A 16955-nucleotide genomic window follows, 5' to 3' on the forward strand; every position below is an offset into this window, starting at 1 on the left:
ACGAGTGCATTTTTCAGTGGCTGCGATACTTAGAAGCAGGGTTTTTCTTCTGTTCTTTACACAGCTGAGATTTCTAAGAGTGAAACCGCACAATATTGGTGCGTGGGCGCCGGGGGGAAGGATGCTCTCGTGAGGACCGTACTGGCTTGGGATGGAGAAGGTCCGAGCCAAACGCTTTGCCTGCACTAGACAAAACAGTGCCTGTGGGAAGGTGACTATTTCCATCCTTGCGGAGAAATGTTCAGATCTTCTTCCTTCCCAACTCTTCCCACCTGCTCTCCAAATCTAATGGGGAGACGTTCCACCAAAACTCACAAAAGCCGCAGTATCGCGGAAAACGAGATTCCGGGATCAGGCCCATCGGTGCCATCCCTTCCCCAGCGAAACGTCTGCCGAAGGCAGCGGGAGCTGGTCTGGCTGATGAGGAAATCGAGCGTTTCCCTCCCACCTTTTTTCACCCGCCCCGCCGCAAGATGTGTCGCGAGGCTCAAATGACTAACAACTGGCTGGGCCAGAAATGTCCCCTGAGCTCCATTCACGTCCCCACTCGTTTCACGCTCCGCACATTCCCGTCTCTTCCACGGTATCTTTGTCCGTAGCAGCTCCTGAATCACACCTCCTCGTAAATCCTTTTTTTTTTTTCCCAGCCCAGCACTGTCATTAAAAGCACCAAACCCAACTATTTCCCAGCAAGGGCTGCCTGAATGCCGGCAGCCATAAACCCCCCTGCGAGGCAAAGGGAACAAAAGATGAAAGCGGCCGTCCGGGAGCCACCATGGAAACGTGGCTGGAATGCGCGGAGCTCCACGGTGGCAGGCGGCACCGGAAGGGCCTCGGCTCCCGTGGAAGCGCGGCCGCGGGAAACCGGGGGCTTTTCCGGCCACTCGGGTTGCTCAAAGACAGGTTAAGTTTCGGCAGCGCAGGAGGTGGGAATGGTCCTCAGCGTGGGTGGTTGCACTGGGGGCTGTTGAGGGCCACAACCTGTTTGCAACCTGGGAAGTGCGAGCGCAAGCACGAAGCCAGTTCCTTGGGACGCGTTGGGATCTCCCCGGCAGATTTTTGGCATTCCAGCGTCAGCTGGAAGTCTGCTCTTTCATAAATGTCCCGGTCCATCGGGAAGTAAAACCGGTGAGCCTCTGGGAGGCACCGAGAGAGGAGACAACTCCTCAAGGCCTTGATCCGAGGCACCTCCTGGAGCTGTGCTCTTTCCCACGGGAGTCTGCGTGGCGCAGGCAAATAAACATCACTGACATAGGAGAGACCAACCTTAAACCATGTCCTGTGCTATGTGGAAAGAAGGAGAAATCTCCGTTTCCCTCTCCCTTTGTCCCTTCTGTGGAAGCTAGAGATGCTTCAGCACTGGGGGCCTCACTGGCCGTGACCCCTGGACAACAGCATCCTGCTTTTGGCACTGACCCCGCTGATTATTTAGGTTGCATTGCAGCTAATTAGCAGAAATTAAGCCAAGGAAAGCGCATGGGGGATGGAGGGAAACGGTCCCACCTCGGCGGAAGCCCGATTGCCGGATCGTGCGAGAGGTTCCAGCCTTGCAAACAGCGCTACCTGTGCTTAATTTAATCCCAGGCGCTCAAGCGTCTCGGTGGACCGGGCCTGCAGCCCGAACCTCGCCTGGCGCAACGTCCCTCTCCGCGCGCGAGCCCTTTGCTTGAGACCGACTTGAATGCCGACGCGGAAATCCCCAATGCTCAGCACTTCACCGGTTTTAGTCTTGAGCTGGATGCATTTAGTAGTCGCGCTGGGGGTGGACAGCGGATGACGGTGACGATTTACTCATCTGTTAACTTAGTCACCTCGTAACCCCTAGCAGACACCAAAGGCTGCTCGGGCTGCCCGGAGCCTCCTCCCCGGGCACGCAAAGATTTTCCTACGTGCTTAATTTCACACGCCGTGAGTAATCCTGGTATTTCAGGCCCCCGTCTGCAGCCAGGTTTCCGCTTTACAGATCATGATTTTCAGAGGGGGAAAGCTGACTGGGTATTGAGATGGTTGGAGAGCTAAGGCTCCTAAGGGTTTGGGTTTTTTTTTTTCCTTGTAATATTAAAAAAGACTTGATCCGCAGAGCTTGCGCGCGAGCGTCGTACGGGGCAGCAGGCGGGCGGAAAGCGATCCCGAGCGCCCGGCGGTGCCCACCGGCACAAGCGCCCCCGGCTCCGGCGAGCTTTGGCTCATGACAAAATGATGCATTTATGCAAAAACTTTGCAGAACAAAGGCCTAAATTTTAACCCGTTGACAAGGTAGGGGAATAAGGCTGTGTCATCAGGAATGGCCATTGCAGCGTTAAAAAAAAAAAAAGCTAAATTTGAGAAATTTTCGCATTTGGAGGGTTTTCATGGAAATTTACCTAGGTTTTTATTTTCTTCTCATCCCCGGAGTTTATCGTATCTCCCTGATGAGCTCAACGCTGGTAAATTCGAGCTGGCCTCCCTCTTTCCCAGCGCAACTTCCAGCCGGGACGCGGCCCGGCGGGGATGTTACTGCTCCGTTTGGATACCGGCGCCCCTTCTGCTTCCACAGCGGGGAAACGCCGCCGGTTTCCCTTCCTTTCTCCGTTTCCCCCCCCTTCCCCGTAAAAATCGCCGCGGCTACGTCCGTATTTAGGGCCGTTCCTGTTAATACAGCGGCGGCGGCGGGATCGTGCGACGAGGACGGTGGGATTACGTTTCCCGCGTCGTAGCCTCTGCCAGTCCCCCAAAGTCACCTGCAATTGGATCTTTTTTTTTTTTTTTTGAACGTTTCGAGGGTTTTGCACCGCGGGAAACGGGGTTGCTCCACTTGTAACAACGAACGGGGGGGGGGTGTGGGAAAAAACAGATATTATTTTGCAACGAGGCAAGGCTGGCTGGGTAATTACCCTCCCCCCCCCCCCCGGCTGCAATCAGGATCCTGCATCATTAATAAAATATTCCCCAACACCTCCGTGGAGCAGCTGTCTGTGTGTCGTCCCCCCCCCCCCCGAGCCCTGCGCGACACGGACACGACGCGACAACCCGCAGCGCGGGGAGCGCAAAGCGCAGCCCGGGGGGGGGGGGGGCGCGTTGTGTGTGTTGTGTGTTGTGTGTTGTGTATGTGTGTGTGTGCGCAAGGCATCGCTGCCGAGCCTCAGATCGCATCCACCGGGGAAAGAGGGGGGGGGAATGAGGGAGGGAGGGAGGGAGGGAAGGGGGGGGGTTGGCGGAGGGAGGGAGCGACTGAATTTTTCAAACACAAACAACCGCACGGGGCAGGGACCCGCCTCGGCCGCGCCGCGCCGCTCCGCGCCTCCCCGCGCCTCCCCGCGCACGCCGCTCCCTCCTCTTCCTCCTCCTCCTCCTCCTCCTCCTTTTTTTTTTTTTTGCTTTTTTTTTTTGGTTTTTTTTTTTTTTTTTGCTAATCCTCGCCGGGCTTTTTGGCTCCCAAACTTCATCCTCCCCCCCCCCCTCCCCTCTTCCCCTCCCTCCCTCCCTCCTCCTCCTCCCCTGCCCGCCCCCCGCGCCCGGCAGCCGGGAGGAGCCGCCAGCCAAGATGTCCCGGTCCAACCGGCAGAAGGAATACAAATGCGGGGACCTGGTGTTTGCCAAGATGAAGGGTTACCCGCACTGGCCTGCCCGGGTAAGGCGCCGCTGGGGCCGGGGGGGGCCCGGGGGGGGGCGGCCGGGCCCCGCGCTCCCGTCTCCGCCGCATCCAACTTTCCCGGCGCCCCTTATATAACGCCCGGGAATCGGCGGCGCCGCGGCTCCGAAAACGCGTGGAAAAGTTTTTTTGGGGGGGGCTTTTGCAGCGGGGGAAAGACGGGGAGGGGGCCGCGGGCAGCACTTTATTATTATCATTTTTTAAACATATCTATATACACACACGCGCAGCTTGGAAACAATGCGCTAGACTTCGCCTCGTTTTATTATTATTCTTATTATTATTATTATTTTTCCCCCCTCTTTTTTGAGGCGGAGCGAGGAGGCAGGTGGTGCAGTGTGTGTGTGTGTGTGTGTAGGGGGGGTCACCTGTGGGATCCCCGCTGCCCTGGGGGGCCCGTGGAGGGGGCGGGGGGGTGGCCGGACCCCCGTGGGCTGCGCTCGGGGCTTGATCGCCGACGCCGGCTTTAGGAGTCAGTGCGCGCAGCCGGTCGCAGCTTTATCACGCACGGCGCGGGCCGGGGCACACGTGTGTGCACCCCCGGCAGGCCTCCTTTCTTCTTCCTCCCCCCCCCATTTATTGCCCTTTTTTATTTTATTTTTATTATTATTATTATTATTATTTATTATCATTATTTTTAATTTTTGCACCTTGCTAAATAAGCGTGCGGTTAAGGCAAAGTTTCCCGGGGAGGTCGCTGGGCTCAGCCCGGGAAATAGGGATGCGATTCTGCAAGCACGTGGGCTCGTCCCTCGTGGGGCCCGCGACCTGGTCAAGCCCGGCCTTTGCCCGCAGCTCGGCGACCCCCGAGCGGCGTTCCTGCTTTATTTATTTATTTGTCTGTTTATTTTTGCATGGGTGCGAGCACAAGTCGGGATTTTCTGCTCCTGGGTGTTTCCGCGCACCGCTGAAACCGGCTCCGGCGGGGCCTGCGGGAAGGCGAGCCGGACCCGCCGCGTGCCCGCGGGATCGACGCCTCCGGCGGGTGCCCTCCGCGGGGGTCCGGCCCGTGCGTCCCCCTTCCCGGGATCTGGGGACGCTGCCCTTGGCTCGCCCGGACCCCCAGCACGGTGCTGCGCTGCATCCGCTCAGCTCCCGGGTTTCGGGGTCTCCGCGGCCCCCGGGTCGCTTTCAAGGGGGACGGAAACCCCGGCGGGGCCGCACGGGGGGATGCTGGTGCCCGGCTTCTCGCCCCTTGCCGGAGCTGTAAAACATCCCTCTGCTTCTTGGGGGAGGCTCGCCCAAAATCCCGCTTGGAGCATCCCGCGCCTTTCCAGCCGGCTGGATTTATGAGCGGGTCCCTCCGCGCTGTGACCGGGTCCCCATGGCCTTCGGTCTCGCTTGGGACCAGCCAGCGCTTTCGAGGGAGCTGTGCAAAGAGCCGGCGCTCGCCGGGAGCTTGTTTTCTTTTCTTTTCCCCCTATTTATTGTTGTTTTTACTAAATCGATGCAATTTGTTTAGCTCTTTGGACAGACGGGGCAGGTCCGGAGGCCTGCGGGAAGGCGACGGCGGCGGGCACCGGCGCGCCTGTGCCGGCGCCGGGTGCTGCTGGGAGCAGGTGTGCAGCCGACATCCGGGTGCTGGCGCCGAGGCCGGGAACGGCGCCGGATCCCGGAGGAGACATCGGGGCAGGAGCAGGGAGGATGTTTCCCAGCTGCCTTCCCGCCACGGCGGGAACCCGCTCCGGTCTCACCGAGGCCCTTTTGGGCCTCATCCCGCCCGGAGCGGAGGCCCGGAGCCGCTTCCCGGCGGCCTCTTTAAGACGCGGTGGCCGCGGCGGAGGGGCGTGGGGAAGCTGGCGCTCCGGCAGCCGTCGCCGGTTATTTTTAAGCGGTTGATGATGCAGTTTAAAATTTCCTTGGAGTGTTTCCCCCTCCCCTCCCACGGGCCTCCCGCTGCCCCCACCTTCGCCCTCCCTCCCGGCTGCAGCGGCGGGAGACCCGGCCCGGCTGCAAATCCCGCCGAAACGGGGGCCGGAGGGGGGGGAACACGGCGGGCGGCGGGGGCCGAGACCCCCCCGCCGCAGCCCCCGGCCCCCCCCCCGCCCGCCCTGCACCGGGCTGCACTGACTTTTGTTTGGTTTATAAGGTTTTTTTGGCGGCGAGGCCACGGAGGGGGGTGGGGAGGCAGCGGGATTTGGCTCCGGCCTCCAAAACGCCTGCTTGAAAGCGGCTTTTTTTTTTCCTCCTTTTTTCCCCCTCCGGCGAGGAGGAGCCGGAGGGATCCCTGGGAGCACGGCCGGCGCCTTTCCCCCCCCCAAAACCCCTCTTATCGCGGCACGACGGAGCGCCGAGCAGGGGGGCCGAGGTGCGGGGCGAAAGCCGGGCATCCGGGGCGTCCGCGGGGACCGAATCCCCCTGCCCGTCCGCCGGTGACTAATCCCATCCCGTGCTTGAAGGGACCGGGCTGGGTTGGCCCCCGAGCAACCAGGTGCTCTGCTGAAACCTTATCCCCGGCCGTTCGCCGGGATATTTTGTTTCCGACTCCCGGAATACGAACCAGGTGTGGCCGCGATGGAAAGGAATGCCGAGCCGCGTGGCTGAACGGAGGGGAAGGAGGCGGCGAGAAGCGCTGGGAGATTGGGGTTATTTACCCGGCGAGCGCCTCCGGGGACGCGGCGCCTCGCGCGAGCGCCGCCCGTGCAAACTCGCCTGCTCCCCCGGGTTATTTTATCTATTATCGGAGCCCGTCGCGCTGAGGGCGACCCCGAACGGCCCCCGCTCTGCCGAGCAGCTGAACTTGCAGGGGGAAACTGAGGCACGAAGCGGGGTGTCGCACGGCTGCGGGGCCGGGAGTGCCGGGGGCGTTGGGATCCTGGTCCCCGGGGGTCTCGCACTCCCGATGCCAGGCGTTTTGGGGCGCTTTGGCAGGGATGGAGGACTCCTCGCTGCTGTGCTGGATGCTACACACCCCCTTTGCCATCGTCTTTAAAAAAAAGCACCGGATACGACACCGCGGGCCAGGGCTGCCGGGCCGGCAGGAGCCAGCAGGGAATGGCTTAAAGGCGAATAATCTTTCCCCGTCTCCGTGGGTCTCGCCCGTGGCCGCTACGTCTGATGCACGGGGATTAATTCCCCGATCCGGGGGGCAGCAGCGCCTCGCTCCCGGATTCATTCCCGGCCTCGCTCCCGGCTTTGCTCCCGGCCTCACTCCCGGCCCTGCGTTGCTCCGGGCACCCGTTGCAAAGTTCAAGCACGGAGTTTGGGTGCAGAGTCCGCACGCGGGCGCCCGCTCGTCCCCTCCCCACCGGACACCCCTCTCCTGGGGGGCCCGTCCCGGCCTCCCTCTTGTTTTTGGAATCCCCCCCCCCCTTTTGGCCTGCGGCTTCCCAGCCAGCGGCCGCGACACCCCCTTTCCCGGGCCGAGCGCCGCTTGCGGGAGGCGGCCGGGGAACGGCGACGTGCCCACGTGCCCTTGCTGCCGCTTCGGCACGCGGCGGGGACGGGCAAACTCCGGCCTTTGGAGCCGGGCCCTGCCCGCGGCATAAACCCCCCCCGAGTTTCTTTTTTTCTTTTTTTTCCGATGGGTTTTCCAGCTCCTAACAGCACCAGCCCGCGCTGCTGCGCCTATCGGCGCCCTGTCGCGGGGCGTCTCGGTCCCGTCCCCTTATCTCGCCCGGCCTCCGTTTCCCCGTCTGCCCGGGCAGATAGAGATGCCGCATCCTTTCCCAGGAGGACGGAGGTTTGGGCGAAGAGCGGCCAGATAAGGGCTGTTCGCTGGGCGCCTGCGGGGGGGGGGAGACCGTGGGCGCTGCCGGGGTTTTGGGCGCATCGTCCGGCTGCCCATGCCGGGAGCAAGCGGAGGCAAACGCCACCCGGAGCGCCGCGTTTCCTGCAGGCTCGCCGGGAGCCGGAGCTGGCCGGCCACCGCTCCGACTTATATTTTTTCCTCCACTCAGGCCCGCTCCAGGGATGGAGCTCCTGCTGCCGGCTCCGGCCTTTGCATCGGCGGGGACTGTCCCCATCCCTGCTCCGGCTCCTGCTCCCCTTGCAAAACGGAGCTGGGAGCGACGCAGCCGTCGCCTGCGTTGGCCCGGGGTCCGGAGGGCCGTGGCCGCGGGGCTCCCGGTTTGTTTTTGGACGTCTCGGGACAAAAGCTTTATAATTTTTCCAGCTACAGGAATTAATTTGGCAGCGACCCTTTTGCCAGATTTGACGTCGACTTTGCAGCTCGCTCCCGGCCGGCCGGGGCCGCGCGTGCGACGGATCGGCCCTTTGCCAGAAGGGGGAAAAAAAATAAAATAAAATCCTTGCGGCCCCACGTTAGCCCGGCCACCGGCGCAACGCCCCCGCGGTCCTGTCCTATTCCCCCCCCCGGCACGGCTCTTCCCGGTGGAGAAACGGAGGCTTGGCGAGCCAGAGGGCGGCGGTGACTTAGCAAAGGTCGTGCCGTGAGTCAGCAGCAGGCTGGGAATAGGACCCAGGCGTCCGAGCTCCCGGCGCTGGCGGGTTTATTCTCTCACCTTTCTACCCAGCAACAAGCCGCGCGCGCGCCGAGACCCCCGCCTGCTTCCCTCTAGGCTCCTTCCACCTTCCTTTGAGGCTTTCTCGGGGAATTTATGGCTGCGTTAGCGCTGGCTGAAACGGGGGGTTATTTTTAGAAGCTATAAAAAGCAGCCGGAGCCGCTTTCGCTCTATTCCTGCGTGGGGCGGAGGGAATATCCGCGCTTCGAGCTCGGCGAAACGGCATCTGCCGGCAGGGCCGGGGGCGAGGACCGGTGCTGGCTCGCTGCCGTGGGCGGACGCGCGCGGTCCCGGCCCCGCGTCCTCCAGCCTGGCGATGCCGTGGGAATCTTCCCTCCCAATTTGCGCGAAAACGGGGTGCACGGGGCCGGCGCCGGGGCGTTTGCCTGACGGCGTTGCCCGTCTCCGTTGCTTTTTCCCTCCCGGCCAGGCGAGCCGAGGTGCGGAGCCGGGCGAGCGGCCGAGGCTCCTGCGAGCATCTCCGGCCGCAGCCGTTCCCCCGCGGCCAGCGTTCCTCTCGCACGCGGCCCGGGCCGTGAATTTGCTGAGCTCAGTGTGTCTGAGCCAGTCTAGACAAGAGCTTAGGGGCGGCCAGGGCAGCGCCAGTCTTCGGCCGTCCTCTCGCGGCGCCCGGGATGCCGTTGCCAGCTTGGAAACGGGGATGCGACTTTGCTTTGGGGGACCGGACCGGAGAAAGGGAATTCCTCCGCTGACCTCATCCTAATGCCGGGTTGGTTGCAATAGTTCTTATTTTGTTGTCTGTTAGTTTTGCTGACTGGTGGGTAAATTACTGAGGAATAAACCCGTTCCTTCCTGCCCAGGCTCCGTCAGCAGGTCGGATGCGGTGTCCCAGAGATGCCCTCGTCCGGTGACGGGGCTCGCGGTAGTCGGGTGCTGCCTGCCCTGGGTCGGGGTCGCGGCTCGGAGCGGGATGGGAGCCGGGGCTCCCCCCTGCCCGGCTCTGACCCGGTTCCTTGTGTCCACCAGATTGACGAGATGCCGGAAGCTGCAGTAAAATCCTCCTCCAATAAATACCAAGTCTTCTTCTTCGGGACCCACGAAACGTGAGTCGGGTGCCAGCACGTGCGTGTGGGAGATGGGGTCTGCTGGGCCCATGGGTGAACCTCACTGCTTGCCCCCTTCCCTGAGCAGGGCATTCCTGGGCCCCAAGGACCTCTTCCCCTACGAAGAATGCAAGGAGAAGTTTGGGAAACCCAACAAAAGGAAAGGGTTCAGCGAAGGTTTGTGGGAGATCGAGAACAACCCAACGGTCAAAGCCTCCGGCTACCAGGTGGGTCGCCGTCCCAGCAGCGTCGTGCGCCTCCCCGGCCCTTCGCCCCCGTAACTCCCTGCGTCCCCTCCGCAGCCCACCCAGAAGAAGACCTGCACGGAGGACGCCGAGCCGGAGCGGGAGCCCGAGGGCGACGGGGAGAAGAAGGGCAACGCGGAGGGCAGCAGCGACGAGGAGGGCAAGCTGGTGATTGACGAGCAGTCCAAGGAGAAGAACGAGAAAGCCGGGATCAAGAGGAAAGCGGAAGATGCCTTGGAGGTACGGCGGGTGGCAGCAGCGCCGGGGGGCCGCCGGGGCGCCCCGAGGCTTTCGGGGAGCGCTGGTGGGGGGGACGGGGATGGGCTGAGCCGAGCTTTTTCCCCCTAGGACTCCCCCAAACGCACCAAGGAGGCGGAGGGGCAGGAAGGCGAGAAGAAGGTAGGCAACGAAGAGGCCCCCAAGGAGGAGCAGAAGCCCAACCCGGCCGAAGGGGAGAAGGAGAAGAACAGCGACGCCGCCGGCGCGCCGGACGCCAACGAAGCCAAGCAGGAGGGCAAGGACAAGGCCGGCGCGGAGGAGGTCAGAGACCACAAGGAGAGGTGAGGGCGGTGGCGGGGCCGGCGTGGGGCACCTCGGCCCCCAACCCTGGAGAGCCGGGCTTCCTTCCTGCCCCTTCCTCTGCCGAACCGGGTCCGGGGGGGGAACGGGGACGGGACCATCCTGTCCCTCGGTGCGGCGGCGGCAGGGGCCGTAACCGCGCGTCCCTGTCTCTTCTTCGGCCCTTGCAGCCCGTAGCGGCCTCCCCGGCGAGCTGATCTCCCGGCCTGCTCCTTCCCTGCTGGGCTCCCCGGGTGCCGAACCGTCTCGCCCTCGTCGGCTCGTCACGGCCGCGACGCCGGCAAACGAGAAACAAACCGAGGAGAAAAAGGAAAAAAGAAAAAAAAAAAGAAGAAGAGAGGGGGAAAAAAAAGAAAAAAAAAAGGAAATAAAAAAGAGAAATGAAGAGAAACCCGGTAAAACACGAACCCCTGAACCGACCCGCATCTCCCGGCCCCGCCGTCGCGGGGCGCATGCTTTCTATTAGTGATTTCTAGGGGGCTGATCAGTTGATTTGAAATAAAAAAAGCGATTCATGCCTTTTTAAAGCGCTTCCGCCCTGCGTGTCCCTCCCGGGGGACCCTCCGCACCCCGGGGTCCCGGCTCGGGCCCTTCCCGCTGCCTTGGTGGGGCGCACGGGGGCTCGGCGGGCGAGCCCTTCCTGGGGGGGCCCAAAAAGGGGGGGAGGGAACTGTTTTTAGAGGGGAGATTGCTGTTAAAAACAACATTTTGTGAGAAGGTGAGAGCGGGTGGCTGGGACCTTCCCCTGGGGACGGAGCAGAAAATGGAGCCCTGGCCGGGCGCCAGCCCCGCGGCCGGACTACATCTCCCAGCTGCCTGGGGCTCGCCGGCCTCGGCTGCCCCCCCGGCCGGGGGGAGGCAGCGGGGCTGAGCCCGGCCCCGAGGAGGGCAGCGAGGGGGGCAACTGGAGGGGGGCAGCCGGGGCGGCCCCACAGCCAGGCCCCACGTTGCCTGCTGCCCCCACCCCCCGCCCGCGGGACTACAACTCCCGGCGTGCCGCGGGGCGCGACTACAGCTCCCGGCGTGCCCCGCGGCAGCCCCGCCACTCCCGGCAGGCTATGTGGCCGGGTTGTTGGCGAAAAGGGGGGGGGTGTTAACCCACTCGTGGCCGCTCCCAGGATGCATTGCGTAAGGGGGCGGGGTGGTGGGGACTACAACTCCCAGGGTGCTTTGCGACCTCCCGTCCCGCCCCCCTCATCGGCGGGACTACACGTCCCGGCATGCACCGCTCCGCCTCCCCTGCGCGCGAGGCGCGGCAGAGGCCGGGGGACGCCAAGGTGAGAGGGGCCCGGGGGGACCTGGGGGTCCGGGGGGGGCCTTGAGGGTGGGGAGCGCGGCAGGACGCCTGGGCCCCCTTCCTGGGGGGGAGGGGGGCTCTGCAGGACGCCTGGGCCCCCTTTTGGGGGGGCACTGCAAGGGATGAGGGATGGGGGGGCTCTGCAGGACCCCTGGGTCCCCTTTTGGGGGGGGCACTGCAAGGGATGGGGTATGGGGGGGGCTCTGCAGGACCCCTGGGTCCCCTTTTGGGGGGGCACTGCAAGGGTTGGGGGTTGGGGGGCTCTGCAGGACGCCTGGGCCCCCTTTTGGGGGGGGTGCTGCAAGGGATGGGGGATGGGGGGGCTCTTCAGGATGCCTGGGTCCCCTTTTGGGGGGGGCACTGCAAGGGATGGGGTATGGGGGGGCTCTGCAGGACCCCTGGGTCCCCTTTTGGGGGGGGCACTGCAAGGGATGGGGTGTGGGGGGGCTCTGCAGGACCCCTGGGTCCCCTTTTGGGGGGGCACTGCAAGGGATGGGGGATGGGGGAGCTCTGCAGGATGCCTGGGTCCCCTTTTGGGGGGGCACTGCAAGGGATGGGGGATGGGGGAGCTCTGCAGGATGCCTGGGTCCCCTTTTGGGGGGGCACTGCAAGGGATGGGGGATGGGGGGGGCGCTGCAGGACGCCTGGGCCCCCTTTTGGGGGGGCACTGCAAGGGATGGGGGATGGGGGGGCTCTGCAGGACGCCTGGGTCCCCTTTTGGGGGGGGCACTGCAAGGGATGGTGGATGGGGGGGCTCTGCAGGACGCCTGGGTCCCCTTTTGGGGGGGGCACTGCAAGGGATGGGGTATGGGGGGGCTCTGCAGGATGCCTGGGTCCCCTTTTGGGGGGGGCACTGCAAGGGATGGTGGATGGGGGGGCTCTGCAGGACGCCTGGGCCCCCTTTTGGGGGGGCACTGCAAGGGATGGGGTATGGGGGGGCTCTGCAGGATGCCTGGGTCCCCTTTTGGGGGGGGCACTGCAAGGGATGGGGGATAGGGGAGCTCTGCAGGACGCCTGGGTCCCCAGCAGACGCATTACCGGGGGGTGCAGAGGCGGGGAGGGGGGGGTGCAGGACTCCTGGGTCCCCACCTTGACGCCCGGGCACCCCCAGCCCAGCCCGCCGCCATGCGCCTCTCGGCCCTGCTGCCCATGGCGGCCCGGCTGAAGCTGCCGCGCGACTACCGCCACGGCACCTGGCCCCCCGAGTCGGCCGCGGCCCGGCAGAGGAACCCCCCGGGGCGTCGGCGCAAGAAGATCTTCGTGGAGCCCATCAGCAGGGAGGACTGGAAGGTGTTTCGGGGCGACACGGTGAGTCACCCGGCAGCGTCCGCCCGAGGCTCCTGGAGGAAGAGGTGGCCCGAGCCGGGGCCCTTGGCCAGGAGCCGTCCCTGCCGCCTCTGACTTGCTCCTCTTGGCGCCAGGTCCAAGTCCTCACCGGGAAGGACGCGGGGAAGCAGGCAATGGTGACCCAGGTGGTGCGAGCCCGCAACTGGGTTGTCGTGGAAGGCTTGAACACGGTGAGGTTTGAACACGGCGCATCCCCACCGCGATGACGGGGCTCTAGCTGGGCCCTCGTCCCGGCAGGGGCCACAAGCGGCCCCGATGCGTCGCGTGCGTGTTTGGGGTGCCCGCGTGGGCACGGGGCTGCGCAGGGTGTCCGTAACCAGCTCGCTGTCCCCCAGCATTACCGCTACATCAACAAAACAGCCAAATTCCCTGGGACATACATCGCCAGTGAAGCACCCCTGCTGCTCAGCCAGATCTCCCTGGTGGACCCCGAGGACAGGTAACCGCTGCGGCAGAGCCGGGACGCCCTCGGCGCCGTGGGCCGGGTGGGTGAGGGAGCCACGGCTGCGTCCCGGCGCCGATCCCTGTGCTCTCCCGCGCCAGGAAGCCGACGGAGGTGGAGTGGCGGTACACGGAGGAGGGCGAGCGGGTCCGCGTCTCCCTGCGCAGCGGCCGGATCATCCCCACGCCCATGCGACACCGCCGGGACGGCATCGTCCCCGAGCAGTGGATAGGTGAGGGGCGAGAGGGGGCTCGCGGCTCGGGATGATGCTGAGGGTGTCGTTTGGCCCCTCCGAGGCGCTCGGACGCTCAGCACCACCCCCTTTGCTGTGAGCAGACGGCCCGAAGGACACGTCGGTGGAAGACGCGCTGGACAAGACGTACGTGCCATCCCTAAAGACCTTCGAGGAGGAGATCATGGATGCGATGGGCATCGTGGAGACGCGCAGGGCCAAGAAATCCTACTGGTATTAACAGTCCTGGTTGAGGACGGGAGGAAAACTGAAACGTGCTCTGGGGCTGGGGTCTGTGCCCCTGGGCAGCAGCCTGCAATAAAGACACCCCTTTCTTTTACACGGCTGCGGCGTGCGGTGGTTTTGAGACCCGTACTCCCTCCCTGTTCGCTCAGTCCGAGCCCTGCGCTGTAGAAAATCAGCTTTATTGTAATAAAGATGAGGCCTGAGCTGCGTGCTGCAGCCCTTGTCCCCCGCCAGCCTTTGCCTCCCGTCCCCGGACACGCAGGAGGAGGGTGACGGCTTTCGGGGCACGGCGCTCCCCTTCAGTCTGATGGGGTTGCAGCGCGGCAAAATAACCTCAGCAGGCCGTGAGGGAGCCGGCGCGGGGCCTGAGCGCTCCTGCGACGATGGGGACGGCGGCGTGCTGAGGTGTGACACGTCAGCGTCCTGCCTGCCTCGCTCTGGGGAGCAGGTCTCGGCCCAAAACGGGGACGTTTGGCCTTTCCTGGCTGCTGCGAGGCAGCTCAGCCCCGGCTTTGCCCCTCCGTGGGTGGCTCTGCCCGGGGGCAGCCTGGTGGCGATCCCCCCGGCAGGGCCGCGTCCTCGTCCTCGCCGCTGTCCTCGTCCTCGCCGCTGTCCTCGTCCTCGCCGCTGTCCTCGTCCAGGGCCGACAGCACTGGGCCCAGGGGGCACTTGGCAGCCACCAGCACCAGGTTGCGCGGGGAGAACTGGGGGTCGAAGAGGGGGATCAGGGCGCACTGGAAACCTGCGGCGGGGGGGAGAGGCAGGGTCGGTGCCGGCAGCGCTCCGAACCCGCGCCCCGCGGCCCCGGCACCCACCTTGCTCCCGCAGGTAGAGCAGCCGGTCGAGCAGGATGAGGGTCTCCACCAGCGGCGCCAGCAGCAGCGCCAGGCTGAAGAAGGCCACCACCTTCTGCTGCTGCCGCAGCATGCTCCGCACGGCCTCCGAATCCAGCGGGAGCGCGGCCGGATCCAGCCCCACGTGGGGCAGCCCCAGCCGGGCGTACCTGCGGGCACAAAGCGGGTCAGACCGGGACGGAGCGGGCCGTTTTGGGGCGGAGGTGGGGAGGGGCAGTCCCCGTCGCCCGCGCTCACTCGGGGAAGCTCAGCGCGTGCGCCTTGTTCACCGTCTGCACCCCCAGGCGCTTCTTGCTGGGGTCGGCCGCCCGGATGAGGGTCTCCAGCACCGCCCGGTAGCAGTGCGTGCGCAGGGCGCCGCCGTCGGCCCGCAGCCGCCCCGCGTAGCCCTCCAGCGCGTGGCAGGCCGCCTCGCGCGCCTTGTAGGAGAGCGCGTGGCCCGGCAGCCCCGCCACCCAGGCGCTCAGTGGGTAGCCGAAAGCTGGCGCCGGCGGCGGCCCGGCGGAGAGCTTCATGTAGCAGCAGGCCGCCGAGGTGACGGCGGCCACGCGGGGGCTGCGGGCGAAGTGGCGGAGCAGGGCGGCGCTGAGGTCGCCGCAGGCGTGCAGCCCCGTGAGCAGCACCCGCTCCGCGTCCCGCGGCCCCGGCGGCGGCGGCAGCAGCAGCTCCCGGGGGTCCAGGCGGGCGGCCACGTGGCGCGGCCCCCGCGGGGAGAGCGGCACCTGCGCGGTGTCGGGGAGAGGGACGGTTAACGTTGCGGGGCGTTTTTGGGGGGACGCGGGCTGGCCGTTCCCCCCCCCCAGCCCCTCACCTCAGCTCCTCGCGCCCGGGCTTTCTCCAGCGCCTGCAGCAGCTCCCGATCGAAGCGCTTCGCCGCCTCGACCAGGCGGCCGTCGCCCTCCACGGCGGTGACCGGCAAGCCGAGGCCGAAGGCCAGGAAGCGCGAGAGGTGGCCCTGCGCGGGGATGGGTGCCGCGGCGTGCGTGGGGGGCGGCCGCATCCCCCCCCTCCCCAAAATCTCTGCCCCATCCTACCTGCCCCGAGCCCACGTCCACCACGTGGTCGCAGCCCGCGGCCTCGCTCAGCTGCTTCACCACCTGCGGGGGGAGAGAGAGGAGGGTTGGGGCCGCCGTGCCGGTGCCGGTGCCGGTGCCGGTGCCGGTGCTGGTGCCGGTGCTGGTGCCGGCGCCGCCGGGTGCCCACCTTGCCCAGGCGTCGGATCTCGTGCTGCTTTTTGGGCTTGACGTGCTTGCGGAGCAGCGGGTGCAGCCCGGCGCTCTGGCAGGGGTTGCGCCGAAACTCCGGGGGGTGGCCGGCGTGCCCGTGCCGGTGCCCGTGCCGGTGCCTGTGCTGGTGCCGCGGCGGTGCGCGGGGGAAGGCCAGCGCCTGGGCCGTCGCCTTGAAGGCCAGCAGGGAGAGCGGCCACACAGCGGTGGTGGCGGTGGCGGTGGTGGCAGGGCCGGGGGGCTCCAGCAGCGCGGCGGCCAGCTGCGGCGCCGGTGTGTTGGCCAGCGCGACCTGCCAGGAGGGCGGCAGCCGGGCCCACAGGTCCTCGGCAAAAAACTCCTGCGGGCAGCAAGAGGTTGGGGGTCATGGGGGGTGAGATGGCGGCGAGGCGGCGCGGTGCCGGCGGCGATGGCGGCGCGGGGACACTCACGATGACGTAGGCGTCGAGCAGGGGCCGGTACAGCGCCAGGACGCGGACGATGCTCGCCGCCCGCTGCTGCTCCCGCCGCAGGGGCCCGGAGGGGGCGGCCGCCATGGCGGCGGGGCTGCGACGTCACCTGGAGGGGCGGCGGGGAGGGCGCGGGGCCTCGCGGGGCCGTGACGTCACCCCTCGACGCAGCCCCCTCGGCACCGGAGCGCCGCCCGGTGAGGGGGTGACATCACAGGGGCTGCGACATCACAGGGACCATGACATCACAAGCACCATGGCATCACAGGTGCCATGACATCACAAGCACCATGACATCATAGCCACCATGGCATTACAGGGGCTGTGACATCACAAGCACCATGACATCACAGGTGCCATGACATTACAGGGGCTGTGACATCACAGGGGCCATGACATCACAGGCACCGTGGCATCACAGGGGCTGTGACATCACAGGCACCATGACATCACAAGCACCATGACATCACAGGTGCCATGACATCACAAGCACCATGGCATCACAGGCACCATGACATCACACTGCAGCTCAAGCTGCCTCTCCTCCCCCCCGTCCCCAGCTCACCACTGATCCATGACACCACCCCGGGGGCTGCCACGGCCATGACATCACCTGTGATGTCAGCACCGCGCCTTGAACCCACTTCGTCACTTAGCCCCCTACCCGCCCCACGCCATAGAGAGCCCCCCCGCCGGAGGGCTAGAGCGCCCCGCCACCCGCCGCGCCCACTCACCACCTGGCCCCTCTATGGTTCCCGCCTCAGCGCTGCGCCTGCGCAGCCCCCCCCAACGTGGAGCGGCGCTGCGCTCTGAGCATGCGCCAAGCCGTGTCCCGCGGCCGCGGGCGCAGGCGCAAAGCGTCACTTCCGCCCGGTGCCG

The 16955-nt window shown here is 65.7% G+C and overlaps 3 protein-coding genes across 8 annotated transcripts; 2 read left to right on the top strand and 1 right to left on the bottom strand.

The window, feature by feature from the left end:
- The first annotated feature begins 3458 nt into the window (after positions 1–3458).
- HDGF (heparin binding growth factor) lies at positions 3459–10318 on the top strand. Of its 3 annotated transcripts, none has more exons than XM_067313391.1 (6): positions 3459–3610; positions 9083–9159; positions 9248–9386; positions 9462–9644; positions 9753–9944; positions 10154–10318. In XM_067313391.1, exons 1-6 carry the CDS (start codon positions 3524–3526, stop codon positions 10178–10180), a joined length of 705 nt encoding a protein of 234 aa, XP_067169492.1. In that variant the 5' UTR covers positions 3459–3523; the 3' UTR covers positions 10181–10318. The 3 variants fall into 3 exon arrangements, with proteins under 3 accessions (XP_067169492.1, XP_067169490.1, XP_013810939.1); XM_067313389.1 differs by having other exon boundaries at positions 3460–3610; positions 9753–9964; XM_013955485.2 differs by lacking the exon at positions 3459–3610 and adding an exon at positions 8637–8825 and having other exon boundaries at positions 9753–9964.
- Positions 10319–11187: 869 nt separating this feature from the next.
- Positions 11188–13641, top strand: MRPL24 (mitochondrial ribosomal protein L24). Of its 2 annotated transcripts, none has more exons than XM_067313387.1 (6): positions 11188–11260; positions 12397–12588; positions 12702–12797; positions 12963–13066; positions 13171–13301; positions 13406–13641. In XM_067313387.1, the coding sequence occupies exons 1-6, from the start codon at positions 11204–11206 to the stop codon at positions 13540–13542; spliced, it is 717 nt and encodes a 238-aa protein (XP_067169488.1). In that variant the 5' UTR covers positions 11188–11203; the 3' UTR covers positions 13543–13641. The 2 variants fall into 2 exon arrangements, with proteins under 2 accessions (XP_067169488.1, XP_067169489.1); XM_067313388.1 differs by having other exon boundaries at positions 11196–11260; positions 12392–12588.
- Positions 13539–16826, bottom strand: METTL25B (methyltransferase like 25B). Of its 3 annotated transcripts, XM_067313370.1 has the most exons (8): positions 16811–16826; positions 16059–16296; positions 15605–15967; positions 15436–15498; positions 15213–15356; positions 14671–15123; positions 14363–14550; positions 13539–14289 (listed from the first exon to the last, which is right to left on the bottom strand). In XM_067313370.1, exons 2-8 carry the CDS (start codon positions 16161–16163, stop codon positions 13539–13541), a joined length of 2067 nt encoding a protein of 688 aa, XP_067169471.1. In that variant the 5' UTR covers positions 16164–16296; positions 16811–16826. The 3 variants fall into 3 exon arrangements, with proteins under 3 accessions (XP_067169471.1, XP_067169472.1, XP_067169473.1); XM_067313371.1 differs by lacking the exon at positions 16811–16826 and having other exon boundaries at positions 13539–14251; positions 14639–15123; positions 16059–16714; XM_067313372.1 differs by lacking the exon at positions 16811–16826 and having other exon boundaries at positions 13877–14251; positions 16059–16714.
- Between the last annotated feature and the right edge of the window lie 129 nt (positions 16827–16955).

This window comes from Apteryx mantelli, chromosome 31 (assembly GCF_036417845.1).
Source record: "Apteryx mantelli isolate bAptMan1 chromosome 31, bAptMan1.hap1, whole genome shotgun sequence".
NCBI classification, from domain to species: domain Eukaryota; kingdom Metazoa; phylum Chordata; class Aves; order Apterygiformes; family Apterygidae; genus Apteryx; species Apteryx mantelli.

Coding starts and splice junctions, on each gene's coding strand:
- HDGF (XM_067313391.1), top strand. CDS start 3,524: ATGTCCCGGTCCAACCGGCAGAAGGAATACAAATGCGGGGACCTGGTG. Junction 3,611..9,082: donor ACCCGCACTGGCCTGCCCGG/GTAAGGCGCCGC, acceptor TGTGTCCACCAG/ATTGACGAGATGCCGGAAGC. Junction 9,945..10,153: donor ACAAGGCCGGCGCGGAGGAG/GTCAGAGACCAC, acceptor CGGCCCTTGCAG/CCCGTAGCGGCCTCCCCGGC.
- MRPL24 (XM_067313387.1), top strand. CDS start 11,204: ATGCACCGCTCCGCCTCCCCTGCGCGCGAGGCGCGGCAGAGGCCGGGG. Junction 11,261..12,396: donor AGAGGCCGGGGGACGCCAAG/GTGAGAGGGGCC, acceptor CCCCCAGCCCAG/CCCGCCGCCATGCGCCTCTC. Junction 13,302..13,405: donor CGTCCCCGAGCAGTGGATAG/GTGAGGGGCGAG, acceptor TGCTGTGAGCAG/ACGGCCCGAAGGACACGTCG.
- METTL25B (XM_067313370.1), bottom strand. CDS start 16,163: ATGGCGGCCGCCCCCTCCGGGCCCCTGCGGCGGGAGCAGCAGCGGGCG. Junction 15,968..16,058: donor TGCTCGACGCCTACGTCATC/GTGAGTGTCCCC, acceptor TGCTGCCCGCAG/GAGTTTTTTGCCGAGGACCT. Junction 15,124..15,212: donor CCCGGGCGCGAGGAGCTGAG/GTGAGGGGCTGG, acceptor GACACCGCGCAG/GTGCCGCTCTCCCCGCGGGG.